The 18,736-nt window shown below is 47.5% G+C and overlaps 1 protein-coding gene across 5 annotated transcripts in view; it reads left to right on the forward strand.

Moving 5' to 3' along the window:
• Nucleotides 1-18,736, forward strand: part of SIL1 (SIL1 nucleotide exchange factor) — a 100,631-nt gene that overhangs the window by 60,599 nt on the left and 21,296 nt on the right. For all 5 annotated transcript variants that reach the window (XM_074883774.1, XM_074883772.1, XM_074883775.1 and 2 more), the window contains one exon: nt 3,698-3,819. In XM_074883774.1, the coding sequence (XP_074739875.1) occupies nt 3,698-3,819 (122 nt within the window). The remainder of the gene's footprint in view (nt 1-3,697; nt 3,820-18,736) is intronic.

Consider the following 18,736-nt stretch of genomic DNA (forward strand, 5'->3'; position numbering starts at 1 on the left):
AGGGCTCTTTGTCTTGAGTTTCCACACTAAATCTCTGTCATACACATGCAGAGGCTTCCTTGCTGTTTGTTCTCAATGCTTTTGTTTCACTGACAGCATCTGTCTGACTCAGAGAATAAGTGTGAACAATGGGTGCCCAAAGAGCTTCATATTTACTCAGGGCTAATTCTGTCTGGTTAAGGGTGCCAGAGCATCAGGCCAGCATGCTAAAAAGCAACCCCTAAACACCCTGGGATGCTTTGGATTCCAGCATAACAGTCTGGACTATTCCAGCATAAAATCCCACCTGCTTGCAGCACAGGATGGCGCAAACAATTTCAGAAAGGCGAGGGGCAGGGAAGTGGTCCCCGCTCCCTGTGTGGGGACTGGAGCATCAAAGGGAACCACATCCAGCATCAAAGGGGTCAGAAAGGGGGAAATGGCAGGGAGGCTGGCAGGGAGCACAGAGGACTGCTTTGTGCATCGATCACAACGTTGCTCTGTGCCCGCGCTGTCGGGGCAGATGGCTGGGCAGCACCTTCTCATCAGGCAGGAAGCTGATAAGAAATATGACTTGTCTCTAAGCCAGCGTGGCTTTTCCTCCTCTTTCTTCTTCCAGCCAGTTGAATGCGTCCAGAGCATTATCTCTGCTTGGTACTGACTTTAGCAGTACCGGCTTAATGTAATTACTGAACAGCAGCCAAATACGCTTGTGCCGCATAACCCTGGAAGAGCTGAACTTGTCAGGAGTCCTCTGCGGCGAGCCCCAGCCGTGCCGCTGGAGGATGGGCATCCTCGCAGGTGTGGGTGGCCCAGGGCAGTGTGCAGCCACATGTGGGACCGGTGACAGCTCTGCCACTCCCTCTTCCCCCAGCCTCCATCTAAATGGTAACATGCCATGGCTTTTGATAATCATTCAGCTCCCGGCCGTCCTGCTGCTGCCTCCAGGGCACAAAATGCCCTGTCGAGTGGAAAATGCCATGCCCTTTAGGGTTTGCAAGCAAAGGATGCTCTCTGCTCCATGGCATGGTCATGAGCATCCTGGAGCGCTGGGACGTGAAGCAGCATGTGCCTCCGAGCTCGCTGCGAGGGGGCGGAGGGGAAGCCGTGGCCGGTGCCGAGCAGGGGCAGAGATGCTCTCTCCTGCTCTTGAAGAGCCAGCCCAAGGGCTTTGCGTTTGCTCAGCTTTTGGTTGCCAGCTCTGGTTTGCTTCTCATCAGTCAGGATTCAACTTGGCATGTTTGGGAGCCCATCTTGGAGAAAGAGCAGGAAGGTTTGGCTTGCTGGGTTATCTGTAACGCATAAAAACCAAATGCAAATGTGAAGAGGCCAGAGCATAACTCATTTATAAACAGAATTCACGGTGCTTGCACAGCAGTGTGTAGAGCCAAGACCCGTTCTCATGCATTGCAGGCTCTTTCTCTCAATTATTTACTTTCCTTATCTTTCTCTCTCCCCTCCTCTGACATGCCACACCATTTCTCACTGCTAATTTCCTTTCCGTTGTGTACAGTTGACATGCTACTTTTCCTTGCTCTCGTTTTCTAACATTTTCTCTCTCGCCTTCCCTCCCTGTTTTCTTTCTCCTCCGATTCAAAGCCACTCCCTGAATAACTGCTGTCATATTTGCTCTTCCCCCATCCCTCTCCTCGCCCACCTTGCCTGTGTACTTTACTCGAGAGCTCTTTTGATCTTTGGCTTTCTTCTGTGCCAATTCCAGTGGACTGAAGCGAGGCATGAGCTGCTGCCTCACAGCATCCTCCGCTCCCCAGAGAGGTTAATACCTTCAAGTTGTTGAGTTTGGGGGTTTTGTTGGTTTTAAAACGGTGAATGAGGGAGTGAGCTCTCGCAACAGAATCCAGTTAAAAAAAACCAAAAATATTTTCAAAATAGGCTTTACAGCACAAGTTGAGGTGTCTCACTGACACTGGGGCTGGCCTGAAGGACTCCGGTGCTGATGAGGTTACAGCAATGGTTGATTTTACCACGACTGATGCTGGATGCAAGCTTCTGCCTGTCTATGCATTCCCTCTTGAGCAAAAGTCCATGTCCAATTCTGGCGTTAAAACAGCCTTGGAGATTTTACAGAGGCTGAGCAATAAAAGAACGCACTGGTAGCTGAAATTGGGTTGCTGCATAGATTTCTTTGTAGGCAAAGATGGGCCTGCAGAAGAGTAAGAGGTCTGGCAGGTCCAGTTTATAGGGACAATTAAAAGAATAGGATCTGAAAGGATACAAAAGCTGCTGCAAATCCTGAATCAGCCCCAGCAGACCTGCAGAGATCAGATTTCTGTTGCCGGCTTTGCAGAGGGACAGCAAGTGGTGGGTATTGTCCCATGGGGAGAAGAGACGAGCTGTAGCTCCCCGGGTCCCGCTTTGGTAAAGATGTACCCGTAGGACATAAAGCTAAGTAGCTTCTTCATTCTCTTGGGTACCTAAAATATCTGACTTATGGCCAATTTTGGTGAAGGCACACGGTTGAGATAAAAATAACACTAAGCATGAAGTCACTGTCGGCTAAGAGTGTTCAGGCTGGAGCACGGTGCCTGAGCCCGACATACCCTGCACACCTTGTGTCTGTCCTGTCCCACCCCATCGGTGCAGTCTGCTCGCTGATGCTGGGGAGGTCGGTTTGCCCAGCTGATAACTTGGTTTTAGGTTCTATTTCCATCTACCAACATATGCTGTTGTCTCCCTGTCGTGCAGGGAGGAGAAATGCTGAAATTCTCAACCCGAATTCTTGGCACACACAATTATGAGGGTTCATCCGATTCCCCTTTAGACTGAAAAAAAAAAAATCCTTGAAATCCAAAATGCATCAGTTTGATTTTGGACTGAAGTTTGTATTGAAACACTTTACACTGTTTCTCTGAATTTTGTTTGCGAGCTACCCAGAGCCCTTTTCTAATCTCCTCTCTGAGAACAGATGCCTACTGTGATTTGTGGCTGGTTAACCCTGAGTCTGGTTAAAGTCAAAGACACATGAATCCCCACTAATATTTAAACATTTCCCTACTCACAGTTAGTCCAGTATTGTCTGCTTTAGAAAAATCATTGCTTAGGCTGCCCCCAGGGGAAGCTCCTGGCTGACCCTTCCAAGCAGGGACTGGCTTTTTCTTTTCACGTCTGCATGAAATTGTGGATGGTAGTCATGAAAAACACCCAGAGCCACCCGTGTGCCTGTCTGCGAGCAGAGGGATGCTGCCTCTGTACTGTTGCTGCTGACAGGCTCTTAAACATTCCTAACTCTTGGTGCTACAGTTAAAGCATCAATTAATTAATTGCATTTGCAAAACATACAATTCCCTGCGTTCCCAGTAAAGGCCTGCTCAGGTGAGAGAGCAGAGAACTGGGGTTTTTTGACATCGTTGGATTTACTGAATTTTTGACATCACCTGAATTACTGAAATACGTGTCAAGAATAGTTTTGATAGCTAATCAAAGTATTTGAGTTTTCAGTGATGCCTTCTGCATGTAATAATAGCCACCTGTCAGTACACTGTGCTTCTGCAGCCATGACATCCAGTGCTCGCAGGCAGCGTTGTATGAAATTCGAGCCACAGTCTTCTTTCTTAATTTTTAATTGCTTTTAAAACTCAGCGCTGGTTAGACTAGGAAGGAAGAGATGCTGCTCTTTCTGAAGCAAGGCGTTCTCAAAGAGTTGTTGAGTGGAATCTGGCTGGGGGTTTTGAACGGATGGGGACCTGCTCTCTCCCAGGTGGACAACGCTAAGGACTTCCTCTCCATGGGTGGACTCCAGCTTGTGATCGACGGGCTGAACAGCACCGAGGCCGCACTGAAGGAGCACGCTGCCTTCGTCCTGGGAGCCGCGCTCTCCAGGTGAGCTCTCTCCCACCCAGCCTGGGAGGGTTATAACCTCAGGAGACCAGATGGGTTCTGTGTTTCTCTTCATCTCTCTTGATTTATTTCTGATAGCAGGAGCTGAAAGCTTCTCTCGTTGTGCAACACACCAGATTGTCTTCTCCCCTGCCTAGCCCTTCCCTTGCAGCACTGCTTACCCTGCTGGTCTCCTCAGCATGTCCTCATCCTGCTCGTTAGACTTAGCCAGAAGTAATTTGGTGTGGAAGCTGTGATTGTTTCTTGATTTCCCTGGGGTCCTTGTTTTAACAAAGTCCAAGGGGAATAATTCTGTCTCCCCTTGGCAGCCCTCTTTGGGGGAAGGTCTGGAGGATGGTGTGGTTACGAGTGTCCCAGGGAGCACCTTTCCCCCTCCTATTCCTTTCTCCTAGGCCTCTTTAGGATTGCGAGATGCTGATTTCAGAAATATAGCAACTCCCATGGTATTTGGAGGGGGCTTTTAGCCCCACAGACATGTGCCTCTGACAGCAAAGGGATGTCGATTAGACATGGGGTTAGGAATGGGGTCAGCAGAGAGAGAGAGAGACTGGTCTGAAGGATGTTTGTGGTTCATTGGAAGGCGGCTGTTGCCCAGAGGAGCCCAGTCAGCCGTGTGCTAGGGCGTAGCATGTAGTGCTGCACGTGGTACCGTATGGGCTCAATGGGTTTTATTGGTGCCCTTTTTGTTTTATGGGTTTTGGGGCTTTATGATGTGTGTGTTGCACATTCACAGGTGCAGAGGCTTTAGAAATGTATTGGATGGAACCAGACTTCAAGGTCAGAAGTGCAGAGTGGAGACTGAAAGTCAGGACTGTTATATCTGCGTATTTCTATGCCTAAAAATACGGTCACCTTCTCCACCATTATAAATTATTTATCACTTAGTCTAATATATAGTCTACAAATATGCATTTCTTTTGCAATCTTGTATACAATGCACTTAGTTCTCAGCATGTGAGAAGTAATATGACCTCATGGACAGCAGCAGGTACCCAGATTTACACCAGGAAAGGATCCAGCTTATATCTTGAAACAGAATTTGGCTTACTGATCACAAGAAGATGTACTCTTTCACATCAGAAAGACAGACCCGCTCCTCATATTCTGGCCAATTGTAATGTTTGAGGCAATATTGTAATTGTTTCCTTAGGTTCTTTAATAACATGTAGACTCTTAATGATATGTTTCATAAAGAGAAAATCATGTAGAGACTCTGGAAACATTTTGCAGGTAACTTGTGAAATGACAAGGGCTATTAAATCACTTCTTTCCTGATTTAGCTAATGTGAGATGATCAAGACTCGAGAAATTCATTGTCTCATGATACGAGCATGTAGCAATGGCCACGAAATTAATGGGTTTATATAGTATTCCTCAACTAATAGCAAATGCCTTTCGTCGGACAGAAACATTCTCTTTTCTAATATGACTATATTAAAATACTGCTTTGGAAACTTTTAGACCTTTTTTTCTTTAAAGGACATTCTGACAGATGGTAATTTTGAGTGGTTTGGATGATGTATTGTCTGAGAGCTCAGTTCCAAAGTGTGAGGAATATTATGCCTGATTTTTGGGTTTGCTTTTTTTCCCCTTGCTGTGCTTAAGCTTTCTCAATAGACACCTACATGCCAACTTGTCTGCTTTGTGCTATCTGCTTAATTTGTTTGTTCATACATTTTCTCAGCTTACTCCGTGCTCCAGTTATACTGCCGGGGGCACTTCAAGTACTTCACACTAAGCATTTTCTGATACCTTGTGTTTTTCTGAGGGGTTGATGTTTATTTCCTTCACTCACGGTTGTTCCTAGGCGCCTCAGTTAGGTGGTGGGACTTTCCAATAAATGCCCAGAGGTGCCACAGCTCACTGGGCTGTGGGGGCACAATCTGATCTGTACTCATGTGCCCGGGGCTGGTGTCAGATCCTGCGCTGGATGCTGAGCCATTCCTGGGCAAGAGGCGATGGTCTGCTGCTCACCAAATGGGACCTCCCAGGTCTCTTCAGCCAGGGTGGCTCAGGCCATCAGTTTCAAGCCAGGCAGACCTTCCCAGAGGAAAATTAATACATGATCATAGCAGCTCCTCAGCCCAGCCTGGGAGGTCACTAACTCCTGGCATAGCTGAATCTGGAAGTTTGGCTTTGTCTGTAGGCAAGTTGTTTTATGCAGGAGAAAACCACTGGACACTGAGCAGTTTCAAATGTTCTTGGGTCACATCCAGAACTTTTCAACTCTTAAAAATACCCAGGTCTTCTCCAGATTTGTGTTGTCCTTAACTCTGATCAGGTAGTGAGGCAGGTAAGAGATGGAGCAACCGACTGCATCACCCAGGTTTTGCCTGCACGCAGTCCGGCTGGGACCTGGCTCAGAGGTCTGGCTGTGCTGAAAACCGATTTGGGATGAAAGGGTTTTCAAGTGGATCAGCATCTTGAGCCAACGGGCCAGCTGGCTGGCCAAGACATTGGATCAGCAAAGACAGCAGGGGGAGAAGGAGGAGGAAGAGAAGGTGCAGCAGGGACAGCTCAGGATTCTCTCTCCTGATATCGCTTCTATTTATTTGGCTTAAACTGGACTTGAAAAGCAGCCTTAGCACAGCAGAGTTTGGTCCTCAAGGCAACGGGTCCCAGGGTCTCTCTGCCAGGGTGCTGCCTGCTCAGACACTGTCCTCCTGGTATCCATCTGCCTCTATCTGTGAGCCTCTGCCACGGAAGATGGTGACCTGATGTGGAAGAAATCAAGATTTCATATCTTGTTTCTTTTATATGTCCTTCATTTTAGGCATTTGGGTTTTAATCGCCGAGTGTGTGACCAAATCAAACATCGTTCCATCTGGTAGAGTTTTCTGAGTGGTGCCCTTATTGCAACTCTAAAACCTCATCACAGTCTTACTGTTTTTAAACCTTTAACAAAATGTTTTCCATTCAGCAGTTTGCAAAAGTAAACTTCATTTGAACAATCCTCAAGTGCTCTGATTGCAAATAAAAGTTAAATGCACTAACAAAAATAATTGCTAGGCATGTGGGATTGTACATTTAGGTATCCATAATTCACTAACAGTATATGCCAATACACAACATTATCTGGATTTTCAGTGATTGCATTAGCATAAAAGCATGTTAGCATTTATCTGGTGGTGCTAACATTTAAATATATATAAGTATGAAATATTAAGATACAGCATTTTGGAGGCAAGTAAAACTACTGTCTGTAAAATGTTCTTGCATATTTTTGAAGGTACACTCTAGTATCTTCGGATGACAATCAGCATTCGCACCATTGGGTCCAAACATTGCAAAAATGTCAATGTTTTATGCAAAGAGGAGCTATATTAAGCTAAAAAAGACTGCTGATGAGAAAAGTGTCTTCTGATGTCCTCTAAGCTATTTACAGGCAGCATCTTCCTTTGTTCATAGCACAGCCAGGCCTCTGCGCAATTTGTATCTAGATGTTTCACAAGACTGAAAATGTTAGCCAGAAAGGATTATGCTTGTGATTAAAACCTCAATTTTTAAAAACTTTACCTCCAGGAAACGTTTTTCCACACCAATAATTTGAACATTTTAATATTTTGTAATAAAAGGATTTTTGTAATCCGTTTACAAGGGGAATAATAATTTGTCGAATGCATTCTTGAATCTTTACCAAATGCTCCCCAACGCTTAGGGGTCAGTTAAAGGTGAGGATGGAGAGAAACCGGGCTGTGGGATCTTCAAGGCAAAGAGAAGCAATTTGTATTTCACGGGGAGAGGGCAGAAAGTGCGGAAGGTGAGATTTTCAGCATGGCCAAAGTGGGGAGCCTGGAGGACACTTGTTTGTGCAGCTGCATTGAGAGATTTGTGGTGTTTTGGCCAGTTCTTTAAAAACCCGTGTGCTGTTCAAACTGGGTAGCCGGGGACAGGATTTCAAACTGATGGTCCAAGCTGGTGTTTGCCGCGTGTCCCAGCAGGATGCAGGGCAGTTTCCAGCACAGCCTCTTCCAGCAAGCCCAGTGCTACTGGGATCTCGCTGTTCCCTGGCCCTGAGTGATAAAACAAACGTTACAGAACTTGGTAAAGACTTGGGAGTAGACTCATCACAGGTAATAACTCAAACATCATCTTGTAGTAGCACTCAAGAGTTTTCTAGAGATGGCTCACATGAGGGTATTGCTTGTCTTAGCCATTTCCCATGAGATTAAACCCGTTAAACTATGACAATGTGCATCATGAACATCCCAATCACCACTATTCACGTTACCCAGCTCTGCAGTTTGTTTAGAGCTTGCACTATTTTGGCAAAGAGAGGCATAAAACCTGTACCTGCTTTTCAAGATAAGCCTAAAAGAAGAGCCCAGAGTGATGGGCTCCGTTGCCTCCCTGCACAGTGCTGTGCTGGGGTGTCCAAGTAGTGCTCAGCATCATGATATCCAGCTGGTTTTGTTTCTGATTTCTCATCTTCTTTTCTCTGGGAGGAGGGATGGGGGAATGCTCTCTCCCCGTCCCTGCTCTATCCATCAGTATTTCAGTGGTGACAATTCTCCTAGAGGGCATGACTTCCATGTTTTGTCAGAGAAGCACCAGCTTCTTCAGGATGTCTTTGTCAAGAGGAAAAAGCTTCCACCAGATTTAATGATTTTGAATTAAGTCCAGCTTCGCAATGAAACTGGTTGATGCTCACTGCTGTTAAATAACATTAAGGCCCAAGCAATAAACCCAGGAAAAGTAAAATTAAAGACCTTGCTTCGATGCTGTCTTGTAAGGACATAAGAATTTCTGGGCAGAGAAATAAATCTAGTTAGCTTAACAAGCACTGTCCCTACCCATTTATTTCAAATCCATCTTCATGTTCGTCCCTTCCTCCTCCAGCTTCTTGTTTTACATCCTACAATCTTTGCCCATCTCTTTATCCATTTTCACCGTTTTTTTCAGTGGCCCTGTTTGCCAACACTGTGTGTTTGCCACGTCCCAGTTGCAGTAATTCCAGCTCGACTCCCTGCCTGTTTGTAATTTCTTGCTTTATAGATTGTCTCTTCTATTTTTATTTGAACTCCTGACTTGTGTGGAGTTATCAGCCTCACTGCACTTAATTTCAAATTAATTTGATTGGGTCACCTAATTTTTTTTCTGTAACAATAATGAACTCAACCTATTTAGCCTTTCCCCATTATGAATAACCTTAACAAAAACTGCAGTGCGGTATAAAACTGTGTTTCATCGTTATGGTTAATTACACAAAAGAATAAATCTCTAAACATTTTTCAGTGTCTGAAATCTAACAGGAAAGTGTAATTAACTATTAAATAGCAAACTGCCATCCCTGTGCTCTCGGGAAGACAGGGAGAGCAGACCCCACGAGAAAAATCTAGAATCCAAGGTTTGTTCCTGGTTTTAGTAGTTTAAATACTGAGGAAATGCTGGTGTCAGGAAGCTGGCAGGGTGCGGCGGTGGAGGGTCGGGTGCTCATCCCATGCCAGGTATGTTTTCCCCAGGTACCTGCAACTGCTGGAGAGTTGACAAGGTGGGATGGACATCTTAGCCTCACCGGTGGGACTGTAGGCTGAGGATGTTGTCACTTCTGTAAAACGTGGGAATTCTGGAGTGAGTTACCCCATCCAGGGGGTCTGGGTTGGGCTGGTGGTGCGAGGGAGGAGGACAAAGAGTTTAAGCAGTGAGGATGCAGATTGCTGAAATGGAAGTGTTTGGCCTCACATCACACTTCAGCAGTGAGTAAACCTGCAGGGTTGGCCCCCCAGCACCGGGTACCGTTTCATTTTCTCAGTTCTCACAGGGCTCAGCCTTGACGATGCAGGTGGTCTCTTCCTGGCGTGTCCGTCACACAGAGGTGAGAGCTCCCAGAGCCGTGCAGGGTCTTGACAGTTCCCTGGTGCTCACTTGTTCTAAGGCCTGTGTGAGGTGGCCTGCCCTGAAAACACAGCCCCGCAGAAGAGCCGGTGCTGCCCGGGGACGTGAGCGCCGGGAAGCCGCTCCGGCGGTGCTCAGCAGCACTCCCTCTTTATCAGGGAGGTTGGTGACACAACCTGCAGGAAAACCTCATCGCGGACAGGTCATGCATTATATAAAACACATTGTTTCTGTCTCTTCTCATTTAGTAAATGAGCTCCGCTAAAGCATTTGAGTTATTGTGGTGGTTTCCATTTAAAATACGCATTCAGACTGGTTACTAAAGCCAGCCCAAACTTGCTGTTTCTCGGTGTAGACCTGGTTTCATCACTGGACTCAACATGTATTCCTCTGTCTCTTCAGCCGCTATTTATTCATCATCCATGTTCTCTGTTTATCCTTTTTACTACAGCCTGTGCACTCAGCTAATGGCTTGACAAGCTTCAAAGATTTTCCTGCCTAACCACCTACATTATTTTTCTGACCTGCTGTGACTTTCCCATGTCGCATGTTCTCCACATTCCCTCCAAGTAATAGGTGCAAAATGCTCCACAAAGAAGAGGCATCTGCGTCTACTCTTTAATCACGGTGTACAGGAGGCTGTAGCAGCCCGTTGTTAATGTGTTTCAGAAGGGAGGTTGAAAAAGTGCATTCAATAGAACAAAGCAGCGAAGAATGGGAGGAAGATGAACAATGAGAGCAGGAAATGCAGGATCCAGCCTCAATTACGTACCTGCTCCCAGCAGGGTTTGGGGTGGACAGAACTGACCCAGCGATTACGATTACAGCTATTGTCTGAGCTTGTATAGGAGGATCCAGATCCCTTCTCTTCCTTTGTAGGTCCTGCTGTGTGCACCCTCCTACCCCTTCCCTGATTGCAGCTTTTGTTGGATTTAATTGCTGGCAGGCTGTATGCAACGAGCATGCAAAGGCAGATCCAGCCAGGTTTGCGGTCTGAACGGTAGTGGCAGAATTGGGCTTTCGGAGGGGTCTTGTAGGGCTGCCCTTAGCTCCTGGGGGCTGTCTTCTGCATTTAGCCAAATTTACTCCCCAACCCTCTGTTGCTCCCCTCCTTGTGCCGAGGAGAGGCAGGCAGAGCTGCTGGACCCAGAGCTTGTGTAGGAGGCAAAATAGCCCAAGCCAGCAGCTGCAGGCTTTCATGGCATCTAAGACTGGCCCTTGCCTGTCCTGACTGAAGAGGGATCAAGTCCCAACAAGGGACCTTGTTCCCACTTCGGCATCTTCCAGCCTACCTGTTCTCCTGATACAGCGTTTTGATAAGTTTTTCCTCATCTGTCTATTCATGTGATTTAAGATTCGTTGAAACAGTTGATTATTCACTCATGAAGAAAGTTCCTCAGGTCTTCCACCAGATTGCTGCCAACCTCAGCCCCTTCAAGTCTCTCCAGGTGTTTGAACGGGGTGATGTTCTGCGGAGAGAGAAAACAGCAGCGCACTGGAAATGATCTCTTTCTGAAGAAGCTCATCATCACTGTTGACTACTTGCTCTTCCCTCAGGTGCTGACATTCTGTGTCTTCTTGTGAACTGGATTTTGATCTCTCTTTATATAAGATGATCCTATTTCTGCTTAAAAGGAGATGTTCATCAGAGGCCCTTGGAGCTGCCTGGCATGTTTTGGAAGGGGATGACTCACTGGCTCATCTGTCTGAGAAGCCGCGCAGACCTCTGAGCTGGACCGGTCAGGGCAGCTGACTGTGGCCACGAGACACCTCCGGGGAGCTGGACCAGGGGGCAGCTCCCTCCCCGCGGGGTGGCTTGGAGTCATCACACAAGTTGGAGAAACACTATTGCAGCTGCTTCCCACCGAGTCTTAGCCCCTTGACGCCACTGCACGAGCCCTGAATAGATTTGAAAACTAATTTGCTGCTCAGAGCATCAATAGATGTATGTCACTTGTCCTTTCTGCTGCATTTAATGAGTTTCCAAGGTACTGCAGCCAGTTCCAGAAGGCAACCATCAAAGGATTGCATCTTCGCTTCCATCAGAAGTGTCTAGCTGTCCCTCCAGTGCACTTCAGTTCTCACAGATTCTCTCTGGTTCTGTCTCTTATGAATTTAACGTGGTGTGTATTGTATAATTTCTTGCAACCATCCTTTCCAGACTGTCTCTCCTTTTTTTTTCTGAATGCCCTGAAAATAGAGGATGGGAAAGAGAAAGGACTCTTCCTGCAGTCAGATGGTGTTAGCTGGAGCCCAGGTGATATGTGGGTCATGGTAAATGTCCTGTCACGCTGCTTTTCTCCACGTTCATGACTCTCAGTTATTCTCTCCTGCTGCCCAGCCATACCTGTTCCCTCCTCTTAATCATCCTGGAGCTGGCCTGTGCTTTGAGCATCGCTGCCTGCATCAGTCTCAGCTATCACCCAAGTGGGACCGCACCTTTGCGTGGGTGAGGAGTGAATGAATGCGTTGGTGCTGCTGGACTGACAGCCAGGAGATGATGGGCACAGCCCCGTGGTGGCTGTTTCAAGGGATAGGTCATTAATCCTTAGATCCATCTGCTGAGATCAATAATTAGGACTGTTGCTTTGTATAAACCACCAGATCAACATAGGAATTGCCTTATTAAAGCAGACGTGCAGGCCTGGCTGGTTGGAAAGCCCCTGTGGCTGGATTTTGCAGAGGTAGGAACAAAAAGCCCAGGGTGCTAACGGGTATGGTAACATGCAAATGAGGTTTCCTTAAGCCTTAAGCAGCTAAAACCTGCCGTACGTGATGAACCACAAGGGCTCTTGGGTTTTTTTTATCTATTTCTGTCAGTGCAACAGAGAGGGTTGAAAAGGGTTTCTGGATTCTGGTCCATGCCTGGTGCAGCAACGTGTCTGCTGCCAGAATCCCTTTCGGCGGTGGCTGCACACATGAGTGTTTTCTGATCTTTCTCTGTATGTTCCTCATCTCCCTTTGGAAGCAGATTGTGTTACATTTCCATACATACTCTGTCATAAAAGCCCATCAATATGATTTTAGTGTGTTTGCATGCCTTGCAATGAACAGGAGCTCACCTGAGTTGTTTTCCAAATTAATACCCTGCTGCTTTTACTTAACAAGATCTTTTTCCAAGCTGAGAATGGTAATGAATCTGAAATTTTCTTTTAAAAAAATGCATTTTCTTCTCAGGCACTTCATATTGAAATCTGTCTTAATTTCAGTTAGCTAGTGTGTGAAAACACACGGTGAGGCATTATTAGTCCCTGAAGGAATAAAGACAGATGGAGCCCAAAATGGAATTGGCTTTATGATTAATTGAAAACTTCAAGAGTGGAATGGAATCAGGGCTTGGTCCTACCCCGTCAGTGTCTGGAGATCAATTCAGCTGTTGTGAATCTCCATGAGCGCAGGCTGAAGAGCTCAGCAGGAGAAATACAGATGTCACTTGGTGCAGTCAGCCCTGAGTTGGGTGGGACCTGTTGCTGGAGGAGGGCTTGGAGAGGACGGGCTGGTGGAGCGGTGAAAGCGGTGGTGCGGGTTGGGGTGACGCGGAGGGGATCGAAGGGTGTATTGGGGTCCTTGGCGTGTGATGGTGTGCTCTAGTAATGAGCTGCTATTTCTGGCCTCGAGCTTCCCACAGCTGTGCATGATGGCTCTTGTGTGACTGCTGCGATGAAGAGCAGAGATGAGAGGAGGGGAATATTTTGAGACATGCTCCAAAAAACTTGGAACGGGAAGGTGGAGGTGTGGAAGTGGCGCAGGGGGACAGCAAGTTCAGGCTCTGCTGTGGGCTCCTGCTCCACGTGCAACCTGAGCAATTTCCTTGAGGGCTGTGTTTTCACATCCTTGCCTGTGAGACGTTGGAGGGTGGACCTGCCCCTCGAAAGGAAGTAGTGGAGAAATACCAGGCGGTGTTATCTACACTGGCTTTGGCATTAATGAATGTTTCTGGAGTCTGTAGCCACAGACCTTTACAGCATTTCTACCAGACCTGCTAGGAAGGAGAAAGAGAAGATGTTGTAGAAAGAAGATCTCTCCATCTTGTTTTGGGAGCAAGTCCTCCCCACGCAAACTGGCTTTACCGCTCAGACCACAACCACGCTTGCATGGTCAGCAAGTTTTGAGCAGCTATGGAGTTGGGGAGAAGCAGCAAGTGAAGGCAAAGTTGCTTTGCAAAGGTTCTGGAGTTATGTCAGCACATCTGGAGAGGGTACAAAGGGCATGGTTAAGTGCAATGGTGGCAGCCCCAGGAGATGGCCCAGTTTCCCACCCCACGGCTCAGTGCTCACAGCTGATCTGCACAGGATTGTGCTGCCATGGGCCACACTTGCCAAAGAGGGGATTGTGGGTGCCTCCCCTTTAGCTGGCTGAATGAGGCAGGGGGGTCTAGAATAATTTAAAGAAGGATTTGGTGTAGGAAGTTGATGTTGCCTATGGAGATCATGATTTAAGGTATGCAGAGTGGCCAAGGGGCCCATGACTGAGCATGCTGCGCACCCTGCCCCCTCGCCGTACCCTGAGGGCAGGAGTACCTTGAACCCATCTTCCTGGGGCCAAATGGAGGAGGAGCAGCGTCCCTGGGTGCACATCAGCTGGGAAGAAGGTACAGAGGGACATACGTCCTGGGTCCAGCCAGGACAGCCTTTTCACAGGCGCCAACACCCCTTCCTGCAGTGCAGTAGCAGCACTTCCAAGTTAAGAATGTGCTAATTGTCCGAAGGAGTGGGAGGGCTGCTGCAAATGAGCTGATACTGCAGATCAATGGGGAGCTGAGCAAACATGTGAAGCATCACTGCCAGGCACCTCACAAAACATCCATTGTTCACTGATTCTGACAAGTGCAATTTTATTTTTATTATCCCCGATACCCCCTAGCATGGCAGCAAATTTGCCGGGGTGTATTCCGTAAAGGGATGAAGGCTCCATAGTGTGAGCTCTGTCTGCAGGACCTGGCCAGGAAATCTTAGAGAAATACTGTAAGGCTGCTTGTGGATTTTCTTTTCTCTCCCTGGGGACTCTGGGGATTGCAGATCAGCGGATTGTGGATTAGCGGATCAGGAATTAGAAATGCATTTTTCATTCTTATGTTACACACTAATGAACTGACAAATTTAATTTCTTTAAATCCAGCTACTTCAGCTAGAATAAGTGAAGTTGTCTTCTGTCTCTTTTGGTAACTCGGGAAAGGCTGAATTGCGATCTCTCTGGGTGTCACATCATCCAAATTCAGTTCTTTGTCTTTAGCGTGTGGCTGTTACGAAAGTACAGTCTAATTGCAAGAAAAAGCTCATCACTCGTGGGTGGCTGCCGAGCGGTGCGGTGGCGTCGGCGCGCTGTGCCGCGGGCTGCAGCTCTCTGCCCGCCACCTATTGCCTTGCCAGTGAGAGGAGGTGAACTCAGCCTTGCACCCGGCTGGGGGCTCCCGCTTCGGCGCCCGAGTCCCCTGCTGTCCTGGTGTCCCGGGTGACTCAGGTGTCCCTACCAGTCGCTACTGGGCAGACACCCTTTTCAGACCCAGTGCTGCGGCTCTGCTGAGCGTCTCCGTGGCACAGCACGGCGTGTTTGCTCGGCTCCAGGGGTGAGATGTGCTTGGTTTGCATCTAATGCATTTTTCTTGCCCTTGGGCTCCTTCCTGTGAATGAAGCTGGGGTCTTCCTCCCTCTTTTGGATCCCTCCACGAGGGGAGGGTCCTAGTGCCTTGAGCAGCCCGCTCTGCTGTAACAGGCTGGGATTTGGGAAACGCTGGTGCCGATGGATGCGCAGGCTGCAGCGGGCTCCACATGCCTCTCCTTCAGCGGCACTGGTTTTCAGGTCTTGTGGTAAGCGCCTCCCTACCCAAAACCCGTGCCAGGGATAACACAGAGCAGAAAAAGGCATTTATGTCATTAAAAGCCTAACGGACTGCGCTGTGGGACCCGATCTGCAGGGGGAAACCAGCTCCATCATTACCCAGTCACTCTTCAGAGCTTTAAATGAGAGCTAAACAAAACGGCCTTGGCTTTCCGGAGCAGGCTTTATTCATTCACTTTGTGATGCTGAAAGTGGGTCTGAAACACGGCTGCCTCTCGACACGAACCGCCGGCACCCCCAGCAGAGCCGTGGGCTGGCACCTGCCGCGAGAGCCGCTGCCGGGGCAGGCACAGCCTGCGCCTTGCAGGAGCAGAGCACTGGGACATCAGTGACTTCCCTTGACGGGTTTTGCACTGTGCCCATAATATCTTGATTAACAATTAACAGGATGGAACTGGCAAATACATCTCCTTTCTCCCCCTGACCCTGACAGGTGAGGATGTATGTTTCCTGGTTGATTGCTGTGCCTTGTTATAGCCTATTTACAATTGATTGAAAAGCAGAGGCTTTGTATGAAGAGAGACCTTTAATCTCCTGGCAGAGCCAAGTGCGTTTCCCTTCAAGAAGCGTTCCTTCTCTTCGGCTTATCTCTAACCCCCACTTTAAACCTGAACCTGGCAGAGACCAGAAAGAAAGCAGGATCAAAGCAAAAATAATTGGGATTGCTGGCTTCTGTGGGCAGTCTGAACCCATTATTCCTACTTACTAACTAGTTATTCCTAAATAACTCTTGCAAGAGACAATTCAGCAGTTGCAGCATCTTCTTGATGAAAGGCACTCAAATGTAATAACCATGGCAACAGTTGCTGAGGGCCAGTGCAGTGAGGGACGGAGATGTGCTCTCTAAAGGACAACGGGCCCAACTTGACTAACAAATGACTGTAAGGCACCAGGGAGGTGAGGTACGGTGAGCTCCGTGTGCTGGGTGTTGTCCTGGTGGGGACACAGCCACATGTGCTGTGCTGGGCATGCAGGTTGCCCCAGTGCACCCAGTAACGAGTCACGCTTCATTAATGGTGGGCATCTTCCTCTCTAGATGAAAAGGGAGTTTGTAACCTGAAAGCTGAGGGGGAATGATGGGGACACTCGATCGGGAGGAAAAGGCCAGGGAGGGAGCCTCAGGGGGAGACACCACCTCTGATCCCAAAGTCACAGGTGGTTTTGCAGGGTTTGGCTGCTCTGGGAAAGACTGTGTCTTTCTGCTGTTGATCCTCACCCAGCTGATTGGTGCCGGAAACAGGTATCGATAATGAATACTTGACATGTCTAATTTCAGAGCTGCTTCTTTGTAAGCTGTCTTTAAGACCATATTTGAAGCTCTACAGGAGCGGTGACAGAAGCCACATGGTGTTGCAGGTGGAGGAGTTGTTAAGAAGTGGGGCATTTGACTTGGAGAGTTGGCCCTTGGTGCACGGCAGGGGAGAGCGGCTGAGCCAGCGGCGCCTGAGCCTGGAGAGAGTTTGCTGCGAGGGTCCTTCATCCCTGGCTCATGCTGTCCCCTTGCCCATGGGTCTTCTGAGTGCTCACTGTTAGGACAACCCTGGAAAGACCTCTCCAAATGCTCTGGTCTTAATCTTGGCTTGGGAGCACCTTAGGTTATGGGATCAAAGCCTCTCCAACAGCTTTGTGGGGATCGTGTTTTTTCTATTAGGCAATATTCTCTCTCTATTGTCTTATTTAATTGGATGTTTTATAAGCCTGAAAAGTAAAAGAAGGAAACTCTTTAATGTTCACCAGAAGAAAAGAGGAGCGTGCTGAAAGGCAGCATTTTTACAGATTTCCGAGAAGGAGGCAGTAAATACTCCACCTCTGCTTAATAATAATAATAGGCAGGCTAAGTATCTCTAAAAATATAAAATAACGTGGGCCTATTTGGAATAGTCAACATCCTTATCAGCCTGCTGCCTGCCGTCTCTGCAAACAAGTTTCACTAGAGATTCTGGGCATGATTTTCAATGGCTCAGAGCAGCTGTAGCTTCTTTGACTTCAGTGAAAAGTCTGAGTGCTTGGCACGGCGGCAAACCAAGCCTCTTCCTTTCTGCTTCAAATTGGGTCTTGATTCTAAGTGAGATGAATTTTCTCCTCCTGATAATTCTGTGCATCTGAAGTGATTACAGCTCCGCGTGAGTGCTCTTTTAGGAGATTTGAATGCAGCATTTTCTTCCGTCTTAAAAAGGTTCCTTCAAGCCTTATGATTCTGGAGAGGGGGGAAAAAATAAATCCTGGTGGAAACCGTCACATCTTCCTATGCAGATTAGAGATTAAAACTTTTATTTTTATAAAACACATACGGGGGCTAAATCGGAAAACTGTTCAGGCAAGTGCGTTTTGGCTGGTGGCAACGTGCTGCTAAATTCTTATCTGGCGATGGAGAGGCAGAGCCAGGGAGTGGTATTATTTGGAGTTCTTAGAGAGTGAGCTTTAATGTTTGCTTAACTCCACTAAAAATAGACACCACCCTCTTTTTCCTAATAGGCGGCATTTGTCACACTTGATTCATTTCCTCTCCCAAACTGAATTCCTTCATGAATATTCATCTCTACTCCCCAGGAATCTGCCTATCCTCAGAAAGTTGTACTCACAGCGACCGTGCCGTAACAATGCGAGTCAACCTTTCAAAGCTCACCGAATACCTGGCCCAATCCAGCAAAATGTTGTGATATCAACAGCTCTCATTGATTTCTGCCTTCTCTGTGAGCTGTGATTGCTCGTTATCCCTCTCGATGAGACCCTTAATGAGTCTCCCGTTCCTGTTGTCATAGCAGCACCGCATCGCCTGGTATGGCGAAGTCTCTGTCACTGTTAATTGTGAGATGGGAGGATCAGTTTGGCAGTTTTTCTAGTGGGGATTAGGCCAAAAGGTCCCTTCTGAACTGTGATGAATGTGGTTTCCTTCAGAATATACTAAAACTTGGTAGTTACAGAAAATTGCTGAAGAGGGAGGGTTTTTATAGCGAAGAGAGGGAGAGCAGTTCTTACAGAGCTCTTCCCATTCATGCTCAGCCACCACTTAAAGCAGGAGAAAAACACCCAGAAATGCCAAAGGAGAATATAAAATGGTTGATTCGTGGTTAAGGAAGTCTGTCAGCACCTCAGACCTTCTAACCTTGGAGGTCAAAAGCATGTCAAAAATCCCTGCTACTGTCGTGCTCCAAGTTGCTGCTGGAACAGGAGAAATCTGCTGTTGCCTAGTGAGTGTTGAGGATGCAAAGGGCTGACGTGCTGC

This window comes from Strix uralensis, chromosome 14 (assembly GCF_047716275.1).
Source record: "Strix uralensis isolate ZFMK-TIS-50842 chromosome 14, bStrUra1, whole genome shotgun sequence".
In the NCBI taxonomy this organism is placed as follows: domain Eukaryota; kingdom Metazoa; phylum Chordata; class Aves; order Strigiformes; family Strigidae; genus Strix; species Strix uralensis.